Source organism: Cebus imitator, unplaced genomic scaffold (assembly GCF_001604975.1).
Source record: "Cebus imitator isolate Cc_AM_T3 unplaced genomic scaffold, Cebus_imitator-1.0 Scaffold185, whole genome shotgun sequence".
Taxonomy (NCBI): Eukaryota; Metazoa; Chordata; class Mammalia; order Primates; family Cebidae; genus Cebus; species Cebus imitator.
In genome coordinates, this window is record NW_016107500.1 from 1,258,361 (window position 1) to 1,271,059 (window position 12,699).

The following is a 12,699-nucleotide window of genomic DNA, read 5'->3' on the forward strand; positions in this document are numbered from 1 at the left end:
CAGCCCAGCTGAGTGAGCCACTGTGAAAGTAGGTCCTTTAGCCTCCAGTGAAGACACCCCAGCCCATCTGTCATGGAGCAGAGAGAAGCTGTGAGTGCCGTGCACAGCCCACTTTGCAGATTTGTGGGTGAAATGAAGGACTGAGGTTGTTTTAAGTCACTAAGTTTTGGGGTGGTTTATTATGCAGCAATAGATACATGATGCCTGACAATTGATCCAATTCTGATAACATCTCATTTAAGTCCTTGGTATCTACTTTCATGAAGAAGATTGATGTATATTTTCTCGGATTGTCCTTGATTTTCATATAAAAGTTATACCGCTCTTTCAAAATGAGCTGGGATGTATTTCTTCTTTTTCTAGTCTCTGAAAGTATCTGGGTAAGTTTGAAATTATTTTTTAATGTTTGATTTTTAAACAGTTAGTGTAAAATACTGTCAGAGCTTATGTCTTTTCTATCTATGAAAGAGATTTTTGCCTACTGGCCAGTTTACTGAAAGGCTAGGAACTATTCTAATTTTTTATTTTTCTTAAGTTAAATTTTGGTAGTTTCCTAGAAAATTGTTTGTATCTTCCAAGCTTTCAAAATTATGAACATATGTCTCACCCTCACTCCTTTATAATACTGTACATTTTTCCCTTCTAGCTCCTTTCTTTTCTTCTTTCCTGATGAGACTTGCCAGAAGCATATCTATTTGACTCATCTTTTCAACAATCAAGTTTTCTTCATTTTTATCTTTCCCGCTTCTAAAGCAGCTAGACAGAAAAGTAATGCAATAGTTTCATTTTCATCAGTGTCTGTCCTTACTTCCGTCACTCCTTGAATGTATTTTCGGTGCCTGTGATTTCCCTTTTGATTCTTTTTATTTCTATTCTTTGAGTTGAAACCACGTTTATTATTTCCAGGCTATTTTCCCTCAAATTATTACTTTAGGAGCAAAGCAAAAGTTTGACAAGGAATTGTTGTCATTTAATTCCAAATGCTTTATAATTTTCCTTTTAAATAGAATGTCCACATAATGTATCAACCAAGCCGGGACAAGTTTGACAGTGAGTGGAAGAGTGCTATTCATAGTCACGTGAGGACAACAGACACATTCGGGTCTTGCCCGTGCTCAGATGTATGTACACTCATGAATTATTTAGAGAGTGTGTTTTGATTTTCAAATGTGTATGTATGTGTAGAAAATGAATAAATTTGTAGATTTCTAATGTAATTAGATTGAGGTCAGAAAATCTGGTCTGTGTGATAGAATTTGAGTTTGCTGAAACTTTCTGTGTGGTGTCTAGCGAATGGTCAAGTATTTCAAATATGCTTGGAAACAATCTATTCTTCAGGGTTCACTGATTTTCACAGATCACAATTCTTAACCACATTACTTACATCTTCCATATTCTGCATATGCGTTTTGGCCTATTTGATTTATTGTTTTCTGACAGAGGTAGTCCAAAGCCCCTGTAATAATTATGGGTTTGGAATTTTTCCTCATATTTTGTCAATTTTTGTGCTAGATATTATGGGACTATGTTGTCAGTTGTTTAAAGGTTAATAGTATCGCATCCTTAATCAGTCTTCTTTTTATCATTAAAAGCATGTTTTTATGTTTCCTTATTAATTTTTATATGCATTAACAACTTTCTTTTGGTTGCCTGCCATATATTATTCTATCCCACCTCCTTATTTTCCACCTGTCTGTAAGCTGGTTTTAGGTGTGCCTTTGATTAAAAGAACAAAACAAAACACTTCCACTTTGATTCTAATCTGAGAGTCTATCCTTTGAACAAACAGTTATATGTGTTAACATTTATTGTGTTCACTAACGTATGTTTTTAGTGGGGAAGACACATATTTAATGACAGGAAATGCAGTTCATGATACACTTTTATTTAATTTTATTATTTAATTAAGTTTAATTTTTTTTTTTGAGACAGAGTCTTGCTCTGTCTCCAGGCTGGAGTGCAGCAGCATGATCTCGGCTCACTGCAACCTCTGCCTTCTGGGTTCAAGCTATTCTCCTGCCTCCGTGTCCCAAGTAGCTGGAACTACAGGTGTGCGCCACCATGCACAGCTAATTTTTGTATTTTTAGTAGAGATGGGGTTTCACCATGTTGACCAGGACGGTCTCAATCTCTTGACCTCGTGATCTGCCTGTCTCAGCCTCCCAAAGTGCTAGGACGACAGGCGTGAGCCACCATGTTCGGCCTAATTTTATTTCTAATTAACAAATAATAATTGACTATTTTTATAGAGTACAAATGTCAGAGGCATTTGAACCAGAGGAGCTCCATCTTTAATAGGAGCTGGGTAAAACAAGGCTGAGACCTACTGGGCTCCATTCCCAGAACGTTAGGCATTCTAAGTCACAAGATGAGACAGGAGGTCCGCACCAAAGACAGGTCATAAAGACCTGGCTGATAAAACAGTTTGCAGTAAAGAAGCCAGCTAAAACCCACCAAAACCAAGATGGCAACGTTCTCACTGCTGTACTCCCACCAGCACCCGGAGTTTATAAATGCCATGGCCTGTCAGGAAGTGACCCTGCACGGTCTAAAAGGGGGAGGCATAAATAATCTGTCACTTGTTTAGCATACAATCAAAAAATAACCATAAAAGTGTGCAACCAGTAGCCCTCGGGGCGCTCTGCCTATGGAGTAGCCATTCTTTATTTCTTTATTTTACAAATACACTTGCTTTTACTTTGCATATGGACTCCCCCTGAATTCTTTCTTGTGTGAGATCCAAGTACCTTCTCTTGGGGTGTGGATTGGAACCTCTTTCCGGAAACACAGATATCTCTTTGACATAGTGATTTCAATTCCTTTGGGTATTGTGAAAGGAAAATAAAATTTGGGGCCCCCAAATCACTAAGCTAAAGGGAGAGTTATGCTGGAATATGCTTAGGGACAACCAGCCTCCCATTCTATCCAGTCATTCCCCTGCTCAGTTAGACAGACGCAGATGTGATTGCCTCCTTTGGAAAGGCAAATCAGAAACGCAAAAGAATGTAACCATGTGTCTCTTGCCTACTAGTGACCTGGAAGGCGCCTCCCAGCTTTGAGTTGTCCTGCCTTTACGGATGGAACCAATGTTCACCTTACACATATCGATTGATGTCTCATGTTTCCCTAAAATGTGTAAAACAAAGCTGTGTGCCCTGACCACCTTGGGCCCATGTGGTCAGGACCTCCGCAGGCTGTGTCATGGGTGTGCATCCTCAACCCTGGCAAAATAAACTTTTAAATTAACTAAGACTTGTCTCAGATATTCGGGGTTCACAGTATATACTCAGAAGCAGGACTGCTGGATCATATGGCAATTCCGTTTTTAGAGTTTTGGGAAACCTCCATGCTATTTTCCATTAGGGCTGTACTAATTTACATTCCCACCGACAGTAGACAAGGATTCCCTTTTCTCCACATTCTCATCAACATTCATTCTCTTTGGCTTTTTTGGTTATAGCTCTTCTAACAGTGTAAGGTGATGTCTCATTGTGCTTTTTATTTGTATCTCCCTGATGATATGTGATGCTGAGCATTTATGCTGGTCATTTTTATATCTTCTTTTGAATAGTATCTGTTCAGGTCCTTTGCCCATTTAAAAATGGTTTCTTTTGTTTTTTTGAGATTGAGTTGTGTTCCTTTAATTTTTGCCTTTTATTTTGTGCGTTTCATTTTCCATACTTGTTCTTTGCTTCTCTATCCCCTCCTTTTCTTGCCTTCTATTGGGCTGACTGTGTTTTCTTTACTCCCTTCTACCTCTCTGCTAGTTTGAGAATTATATACACTAGCAAAGAGATACCCTTAAATTTTTAAAATACATGCTCACCAAAGCCTAAGTTCCATCAATTATCGACCTCTTTCTTACTTATGAAAATTGAGTAAGGTCGTTCACTTAATGTCTTTACCCCTCCCCAATAACTTTAAACATTTTTTATTTCCACCTTGTTTTTTTTCTTTTTGAGACTGAGTTTCCTCGCTCTGTTGCCCAGGCTGGAATGCAATGGTACAATCTCAGGTTATTGTAATCTCTGTCTCCCAGGTTGAAGCAATTCTCCTGTCTTAGCCTCCTATGTAGCTGAGACTACAGGCGCACGCTGCCAAGTGGGACTAATTTTTGAATTTTTAGTAGAGATGGGGGCGGAGTTTCACCATACTGGTTAGGCTGGTCTCGAATTCCTTACCTCAGGTGATCCTCCAGCTTTGGCCTCCCACAGTGCTGGGATTACAGGTGTAAGCCCCGGCCCCCAGCCTCCACTTTGTTTTACAACTCCCTAAAGTTAATTGTTTTAAACCAGGAGAGAAGTATTTTATGTAACATTTCCGTGTATCAGCCCAGCCTACCATACCAGCTGGAGTGCCCTGATTCCATAAGTTTGGCAAGTCACTTACCTTCTCTTGGTTTCCATTTCTGGTCACAGCTGGGAGAGGCTTTGGAGATTACCTAGCAGAGCTCCTTCACTTTGCACTGAAAAGTACAGGCCACAAATACATTCGGTAAAAGAAGAAATCACTTGAGTAATTTAAACAGGCTGGGGGAGATGTCAGGTACCATAGGAAATCAGGCATTAAAGTTTCTTAAGCTTAAGAGTGAGATGATCAAAGCTAAATTTCAATGGATAAACGGCAGTTTACTAAAAGCTTTGTGAAGGAAGGGAGGTTATTTTCAGCGACAGGGCAACCCCATAGGGCGCTGTTTGGTCAGAATTGGCCTGAGGAGGTGAGGGCCTTACCTGGGAAGGCAGCAAGGGTCTGGGAAGCAGGGTTAGCCGCAAGAGCTAGGGGAGGTGGCGCCGATTACACCTAAGAGGAAAGGAGGGAGGCCCGCGCTGATCCCTAGGGTTCTGGCAGAGGGTCAGGGAGACTACCGTTATTGGTCCTTCATACAAACTTTAGGATTTTCATCCAAGTGTGTGTTGCTTGAAGATGCTCCATTGCACGAAGTGTTCAACTTCTCCCATGACCGAGGCAGGTCTGATGTGAGTGTAAGCACTCGCCCCGCTGCGCGCGGAAGCCTCCTGGGTATCCAGAGCGCAGCCCCGAAAGCCCGGCCGGCCCCGCCCTTAGGCCCCTCCCCTCCCCGCCCGTAGGCCCCTCCCCTCCCCGCCCTTAGGCCCCTCCCCTCCCCTCCCTTAGGCCCCGCCCCCAACGAGCCCGTTCCGACAACCAGGCTCCGCCCCCAACACCTCGTCTGCGCGCTCCCAGAGGAAACGGAAGTGGTATCTGTCCGGACGGAAGCAGGAAGCGGGAGCGTAGGGCCACCCCTGCGGCGCTGCTGGCTGAGGCTGTGCGGCTGGGGTCTGGCCGAGGCGATGGCGGAGAAGTTTGACCACCTAGAAGAGCACCTGGAGAAGTTCGTGGAGAACATTCGGCAGCTCGGCATCATCGTCAGTGACTTCCAGCCCAGCAGCCAGGCCGGACTCAACCAGAAGCTGTGAGTAGCGGCCCGAGGCTGCCGGCGTCTCCCCAGGGCCTGGCCTGGCAGCGTGTGCTCGGGGAGCGGGGATCGAGGGAGGCAGAGCCGAACCTGACCGCTGCTCCTGCCCCACCAGCTCTCTTGTCTGGTCCCGGAGCCCGGGGCGTCTTTCCTGGCTGTGTTCAGAGGGCGGGACCCGCGCTGCCGCTTGTTGCCAACCGTCTCCCTCCCAAGTTGATTAGAGGAACCTCTTTGGGGCCTGTTTGGAGACATAATCATGGCCGGATGATGTACTTACCGTTTCCCTATTAAGGGAATCATGCTTTCTGTTCTAGCGTCTCCCCTCTCATGTGACCCCTCCCAGCCCTTCCTCCTGGAGCCCTTCTGGGAGTTCAGTCCCTGTCCCCTGAGGGGAGGCAGGCTCCACAGTGAGTGTGCGCCCTAAACTACGCCTCAGAAGGTGACACTCCGAAGCCACCTCCTGCAGATGCCTGACAGTGGGGGAACTGGGGGGAGGTGGTGGTGAGGAAGGTTACAGAACGTTTATTAATTATTATTATATTTTGGCAACAGCCTAGTGCTGGTCGTGGCGCTAGGCCCCGGGACGGAGAAAAGGCAAATGAAAGTACAGCACTTTCGAGAAGGGCTTCATATGGGGCACGGGCATGCAAAATATTGCAGCCGAGGTTCCATACCCAGTGTTGTGGGAATAGCCAGGCCAGGGCTGGTGTAAGAAGGGCCCAGAGAGGAGAGGAAGCTAAACCAGGAAGGATGGCTTGCTTTCGCTCGGACCTTGAGTATGGTCCGCTGCCGTATGTGTTCGCTGATACCGCACACGGTCATATGCTCAGTCAGGTCATTGTTTTTGACAGAAGGTTCATATTTTTTATCAGGTTCCCTCGCAATCCTCCTTACTGGCAATTTCTAGTTTAGAAGGGAAGTAACAAACATTTAAGAGTGTCTTGTAACTCTAAAGGTGTCCTAGGAATCCTGTAGCTAACCAAAGAGGTCAGGGCCGTGTATGACCCGCACAAGTGTGAGGAGAGCTTGTGTGGAGCCCCAGATGGCTGGGTAGCTCTGTGGGTGGTAGCTCTGTGGGTGGGGCTTATTAAGTGAAACTAACAGGACCACTGTGTTTTTGCCTTTCCCCCAGGAATTTTATCGTTACTGGCTTACAGGATATTGATAAGTGCAGACAGCAGCTTCATGATATTACTGTACCGTTAGAAGTTTTTGAGTAAGTAACATTCTTGATGTTAGTCTTGGGTATAAATCTTGTTCAGTTGTGGTGTGGTGTCATGACTTCTTCATCACTGACGTTTGAGTGCCTGCTGTGTGGTAGGCACAGCCTAGGTGCTGGGGATGTGCCAGTGGCAAAAAAGTAGACAAAAATACTTGTCCTCATGGAACTTAACATTTTAATGGGATTACAAAACTAAAAAAGAATTTCCTTAATATTGCATTGTTGAAAAAAGTTACATGTAAATAAAGGCTTATTAAATACATGAAAAACATCATAGGTTTTCAAAGTCCTGCTTAGGCTAAAGAACAATCACAAAACTTCCTTTCTTCCTTAAGAGGTGAAAAGTCATATGAGGGCTATATTATACATTTTTTAAAAACAGCAGCCAGAAACAGCCTGAAAAGCAGTCTGGTTTGATGTTTCCAAACTGCCTGTGGAGTGCTAGTTCTGAGAGATGGAAATACCTGCTCTGTCGAAGGGGGAAAGAAAGGATTCTTATTTCAAGTATGCTTGGGAGGCTGTTCACTGTTTTCTGTGGGAGAGTTGTGTGCACCTATCTCAGTAATAGTCCTGAGAACATATACAGGAATAAGCTTTTTAGATTTTTTAAATCCAGGTTTTATCACATTGATTTAGTCACATCTCTGATTTCACACGTGAAGGAGCTGATAAGTAACTGCAACCGGTTGTTTACCTAACAAGTGTCAGAGTTAAGACGAAACCCTGGACTCACACTTTCTTGCCCAGTGCGAAGCAGCCTCTCCCTCCTGGTGCTGGTTCGCAACAGCAGGAACGTTTTAGTATTTCTTGCAGCAAAACTTCCAATGTAAATCACTAGATTTCCTTGAGTAGTAAAGGGAAAAAATTATGGTGGTTTTCCATTCCAAAAGGTCAGAGATACAAGTTCTAGTTATAGTGCAGCAGCAGCCTACAGAGACAGGGCAGGTACGGAGGTGGTTTTCTTGGTTTCTGATCTTCTGTTCACCTGCTGATGACTTCGCCACGTGTTCCCTACCTGTGTTCAGTGTGCACCACTGAGACGTCTGACTTCAGGTGGGAGTGAAGGTTTTACGCCTGAGAGTACTCTTGGCTTTGGCTTTCTGCCTGAGTCCAGGAATGCAGTGTCCTTTGTGCTCCTCTGGTTATGAATGCAGGGGATGCACAGAGTGACAAGTGGCAAGTAACTACTTGTGTCTTCTGAAGCAGAACAAATGGAGACTGATCAGAACAGATTGCTTCAGGGCAGAAGGAAGTGCTGGGCCCAGGGACGGATGAGGTTGACCTGGGGTGTCAGGAGGAGGATGCCAGTGAGCCCTAATACAGAGCAGATCCTGAGAGTTCATTTGCAAACCGGCTGCCAATGTCTACCCGATGTAGACGGAATTTCCCGGTCCCCAAGTGACCTTTTCAGCATATACGTTTACATACACACCAACTGTGTCTTTAGCTAAGATGAAAAGAGCTTGGCCCTTGTCCCCAGGACTTCGTATATGGGCAGGAGTGGGTTCCACCCTTGAGTCTTAAAATAACCAAGTCTGAGCAGGATGTCCATGTTGTTGAAGAAATGGCTGTCAGGTCACATGGTCAACCTTATTCTGTGAGCCTGTCAGGTTTTCTTGAGAAATGGATAGATTTTGTTTAGAATTAACCACAATTTGCTACATTATATTATTTTAAAAACACCGAAATGAAATAGAATTTCTAGAACTTGCACTGTTTTTATCTTTTGCTGTCTGTCAAGCCTACTGTTTTTTATACCATTGGTAGTAACCTAATGATATCTTTATTCTCAAGTGATTTTGTATTTTTGGCCTCAATTATAAAAAAAAAGCTAAAAAGGAGTGAGTTTTCAGTTTTTGTTTTTGTTTTAAATAATGAGTGATTCAATTTAGTTGAATGATAAGATTTCTTTAGTGTACAGAAATAGGCAGGTGGCCTGCTCTTGGTAAAATTTAGATACTGATCTAGGCGGTATGCTTAATTAAGTCTTTAGGATAATGAAGATAATTTCTGGGGGAAGTGTCAGAAATTCTAAGTAACAGCTTTATACCGTTTAGAAATAATTGGCCAGAATGTCTCTGTTATATTTAAACTACTTAGGTGTATTTAATGAAGTAGTATATTTAGTGAAGTGGTATCATTTTACAAAGCATCCCACTGCTTTAAAAAGAAGCCCCCTCTTCTTTTTAAAGCAGTGGGATGCTTTGTAAAATGATCCTGGGGCTGTCGCTACTGGGACCCTTGGCTTGTAGCTCTCCTTTCCTTTCCCCTGAAGCTCCTCCACAGAGCGTTTGCCAAGCAGCGGGGCTGACCTGGAGTGGAGGCTGCATCGTAGCAGGGTTCCCCTGTGTCACCCAGGCCTGAACCCCCGGAGCTCATTTAGTTTCTTCTATTGTCAAGAGTTGCCTTACCATACAGGCTGTTATAAGAATCAAAAAGGTAATAATAGCGTGAATGAATTTTGAAAAGTGCAAATGCTAAACAAATGTAAAGTGATACGGCCTGTGAGTGTGCTTTGGTTTATAAGTGATCATTACTTGATTTTATGAGCTGTTCATATTATCAGAAGTAATGAGATCAGATTAACTGTACTTATGTAAATGAAGGAATCTTAATTCCCCTGGTTCCTAGACTCAGTTTTGTCTAAACAAGGCCATGTGCAGTTATATATTCCTGACCATTTTTCCCCCATGTCTTTCAGAAAGCTGAGAGAATAGGCATCGGTCATGGGAATATGGGAATGCTAATTGAAACGTTTCATGTTTTCAGATATATAGATCAAGGTCGAAACCCCCAACTCTACACCAAAGAGTGCCTGGAGAGGGCTCTAGCTAAAAATGAGCAAGTTAAAGGCAAGATTGACACCATGAAGGTAAGACTCTAAGGAGTGTCAGAAATACACTGGGAAGAGATGCCTTCTCAGTGAAATTTGGTTAAGAGACTGTCATTTTTTTTCCATACTTGCTAGAATATTGACCATTTCATAATTTTACACATTGGGATTTCTGAATTGTGTAATAGGCAGTAAGTAAAATTAGATATGAGTGATCTGTGTAGTAGCATTAAAAACATACACTAATCTTACTCTTAAGAAAATCCAGGGTAATTTTTGTGTTTGGTAGTTCTCACTAGCTGTGATTGTTTTCAATTTTTTAAGACGCACTTTTATTGCATTGATACTTTCTATTTCTGTAGTAATTCCTACTGTTGAAGGCTTCCCATGTAGTCATAGTTCTTTGGTTTAGAGGATTCTCGAATATTGATTTTTCTCTTTGTTCAGCTTCTGACCTCCACACTTCTTTTTACCATATCCACTGTCATGAAATTTTCCAGATCATCTGCTTAGTTTTTCTTTGCCTTGATGAGATGTAGAGAACTCTCTGCACTTGAACATGAAATAATTTTTTCTTAAATTGACTCAAATGTGGTTCAAATTGGTGTTTGGTTTCTTTGTTTGGACCTCACGGCCGCTCATGCCTGTTGGCGCCGTGTGACTGTGACTGACTGCTGTGTACAGCAGGGATCCCAGCCCGCCTCTCCTGCAGCTCACACCACTTGCCCCTTCCTCCTCCAGGCCATCTATGCTGGCCTGGTTTTCAGTTCTGGAATACATCCACCTCTTCGTTTGTGTTCTTTTCTCCTGCTATCTTCTCTGCCTAGAGCTCTTCCATGTGCCGTCCTTCCAGTCTCAGATGATTTCGCCTCCTCACAGAAGCCTTTGGGATCAGCCTTTTCTAAAGCTGCTTTCCTTGAGAATCCTGGTCAAGATTTACCTTTTATTTTTTCTGTTTGCTCTGCCTCCTCTGCCGGCTCCTTGAGCTCCAGGATCACAGGGGATGTGAATGTCCTGTTCCTACTGATGCCCGGAGCCAGACTGGGACACGTGTGCTCAGCCATGGCCGATGTGCACAGTCAGGGATGGTCGCACAGTGGCCTCTTGGTGCTCTGGCCGAGTGAGAGGAGCTAGGGGAGGAGCTGTCAGAAGGAGACCTGCCTAGTCACAGGCAGGCCACAGGGCTTCCAGAATCCCATGCAGGTGATCCCCTCCTGGTGGTAAGCAGCACACCTTGGAAGTGGTGTTTTGTTAGAGTTGCTGGTATGGTGCCCACACGTCATCTCTGTTTGTCCATTTGGGATTGAGGAGTTGTTGGTCCAGCATCACCTTCAGCGCCTAGTGTACTCTTTATCAGAAGCGAGGGGTGATGGTTTTGATCCGGTCTGCTTGGTAAAGCTGAGTGAGAATTATATTGACCAGCAGAAACGTCTCTCTCCACGTGAACACAGCCACTGGGCCCCCAGGAACGTGGCTTACAGTTACAGCAGGCTCCTGTCACATCGATGCCTTTGGGCAGTGCAGAATCGTGCCGCTGGTGGTGACGCCCAGGGCTGTGCAGTTTCGCTTCCTTTTGCATATGTTGCCATTGGTGTCATTTCCTCTGAGATCAGTGGAAGTCTCAGGTCAGTCCCGTGGCCCTGTTTTGCTTAGTGGGCCCTGTGTTTAAACTCCCAAAAGGCATATTTTAAATAGCTATTGGAGTGTTGAAGTAGAGAGCTCCTTTGAAAATGTGTTTTCTTTGTAGAAATTTAAAAGCCTGTTGATTCAAGAACTTTCTAAAGTATTTCCGGAAGACATGGCTAAGTATCGAAGCATCCGGGGGGAGGATCACCCGCCTTCTTAACCGGCTCACCCTCCCTCTGCGAAGATCCCTGTGACCGCGATGCTGCCTAAGGCTGGGACTGGAGCGCTGATGCCACCTTCCTGCTGACATGGGACTGGGCCCTGTTAACGCCCCTCAGCCCCTCTGTCTTCATTGTTCGGCCTCATGGGACAGCGGGGCTAGAGGAGAAGCGGAGCTGTGTCCCAGCCGTTCCAGCAGCTCCTCTGTCCATCCGGTGTCGTCTGGCTCTCAGAGTGGTGACTCCATGTCACCATGGGGATCATTCTCTGCAGGCAGATGGGGCGCAGGAAAACAGGCTTGGAAATGTTAAATATGATGGGTAAATTAAAAGTTTTACAACATTCTGCCTAATATTTTCCTTTTACTGTACTCTTTCTGTTCCATTTTATTGTGTCAGAAAGCTAAAAGACTAGGAAAAATCTTTTTAAAAGAAAAATCGGTTCAATGTGGAAAATACTTAAATTGGTATTTTACATTTTCAAGTATAGTGCATAAATGTTTTAAATGTAACTGTTTTCATGGATTTCAATTAGACATGTGTACAATAAACTAAGTGGCTTATTCCATGTAATTATTTTTGTAATATTTTTATAATATAGTACAGTGTGTCTTGTAAACAGTCAATTATTACTTTCCCAGAGGGTTCGTAATATTCATAAGAAAATTTGTTCTCCAGGCATTTAGGCAGGAAAAGCTAAAGCAAAACGTAGAATTCCAATTTTTTCTACAACCCCTTTCCTAGGGGCTGTGGAACACCAGTTTGCGGACACTCTTTTTTTTTTTTAAACAGTGATAAAATATACTTTTATTTACTTTGTTGAGCCAGAGAGTTGTAAAAAAAAATTATTGCTAAAGTAGATATCAGGCAAACAGAAAGGTGCTTTAGAAGTCCAGTTACTGTGGAGCTTATTTAAACTAAGAGAAAAAAGTCATAATGTTTTCATTGAAGGACGCCCTGCAGTGCGTGCTTATAGACCACGAGGGGATTTGGTGAAACTGCACCTGGTTGGTGGGGGTGGGGGTGGGGGTGGGGGGGGCTTGAGAACTGCATTTCTCATGAACTGCAGGTGGCGCTGTTTCTGTGATCTGTAGGAGTTGAGGCCCTAGTGTGGCCTGTGCCGGGCTCCACCTGTAGACTCCTGTGTTGGAATGGCCTGGGCAGGCTGGTTAGCAAGGTAAGGCCCCAGTTCAGACCTATTAAGCCACAGGCTTTAGGATGGGGCCAGGGGATCTGCATTGATTTGCCTCTTACGATTGATCCTGAACCAGCCTAGATCCTAGCCAGGGCTGTCAGAAGAACACACTACATTCTGGGTGGTTTAAACAACAAACATTTATTTTCCCACAGTTCTGGAGGCTGCAAG

General features: G+C 43.9%; 1 protein-coding gene across 2 annotated transcripts; it reads left to right on the plus strand.

Moving 5' to 3' along the window:
* Nucleotides 1-5,192: 5,192 nt before the first annotated feature.
* On the plus strand, nt 5,193-11,906 carry MED10 (mediator complex subunit 10). 2 transcript variants are annotated; one of them, XM_037744783.1, is made up of 4 exons: nt 5,193-5,431; nt 6,567-6,650; nt 9,426-9,528; nt 10,915-11,214. In XM_037744783.1, exons 1-4 carry the CDS (start codon nt 5,310-5,312, stop codon nt 11,140-11,142), a joined length of 537 nt encoding a protein of 178 aa, XP_037600711.1. In that variant the 5' UTR covers nt 5,193-5,309; the 3' UTR covers nt 11,143-11,214. The 2 variants fall into 2 exon arrangements, with proteins under 2 accessions (XP_037600711.1, XP_017401494.1); XM_017546005.2 differs by lacking the exon at nt 10,915-11,214 and adding an exon at nt 11,237-11,906 and having other exon boundaries at nt 5,201-5,431.
* The last annotated feature ends 793 nt before the right edge of the window (nt 11,907-12,699 follow it).

Coding starts and splice junctions, on each gene's coding strand:
- MED10 (XM_037744783.1), top strand. CDS start 5,310: ATGGCGGAGAAGTTTGACCACCTAGAAGAGCACCTGGAGAAGTTCGTG. Junction 5,432..6,566: donor GCCGGACTCAACCAGAAGCT/GTGAGTAGCGGC, acceptor CCTTTCCCCCAG/GAATTTTATCGTTACTGGCT. Junction 6,651..9,425: donor GTACCGTTAGAAGTTTTTGA/GTAAGTAACATT, acceptor TCATGTTTTCAG/ATATATAGATCAAGGTCGAA.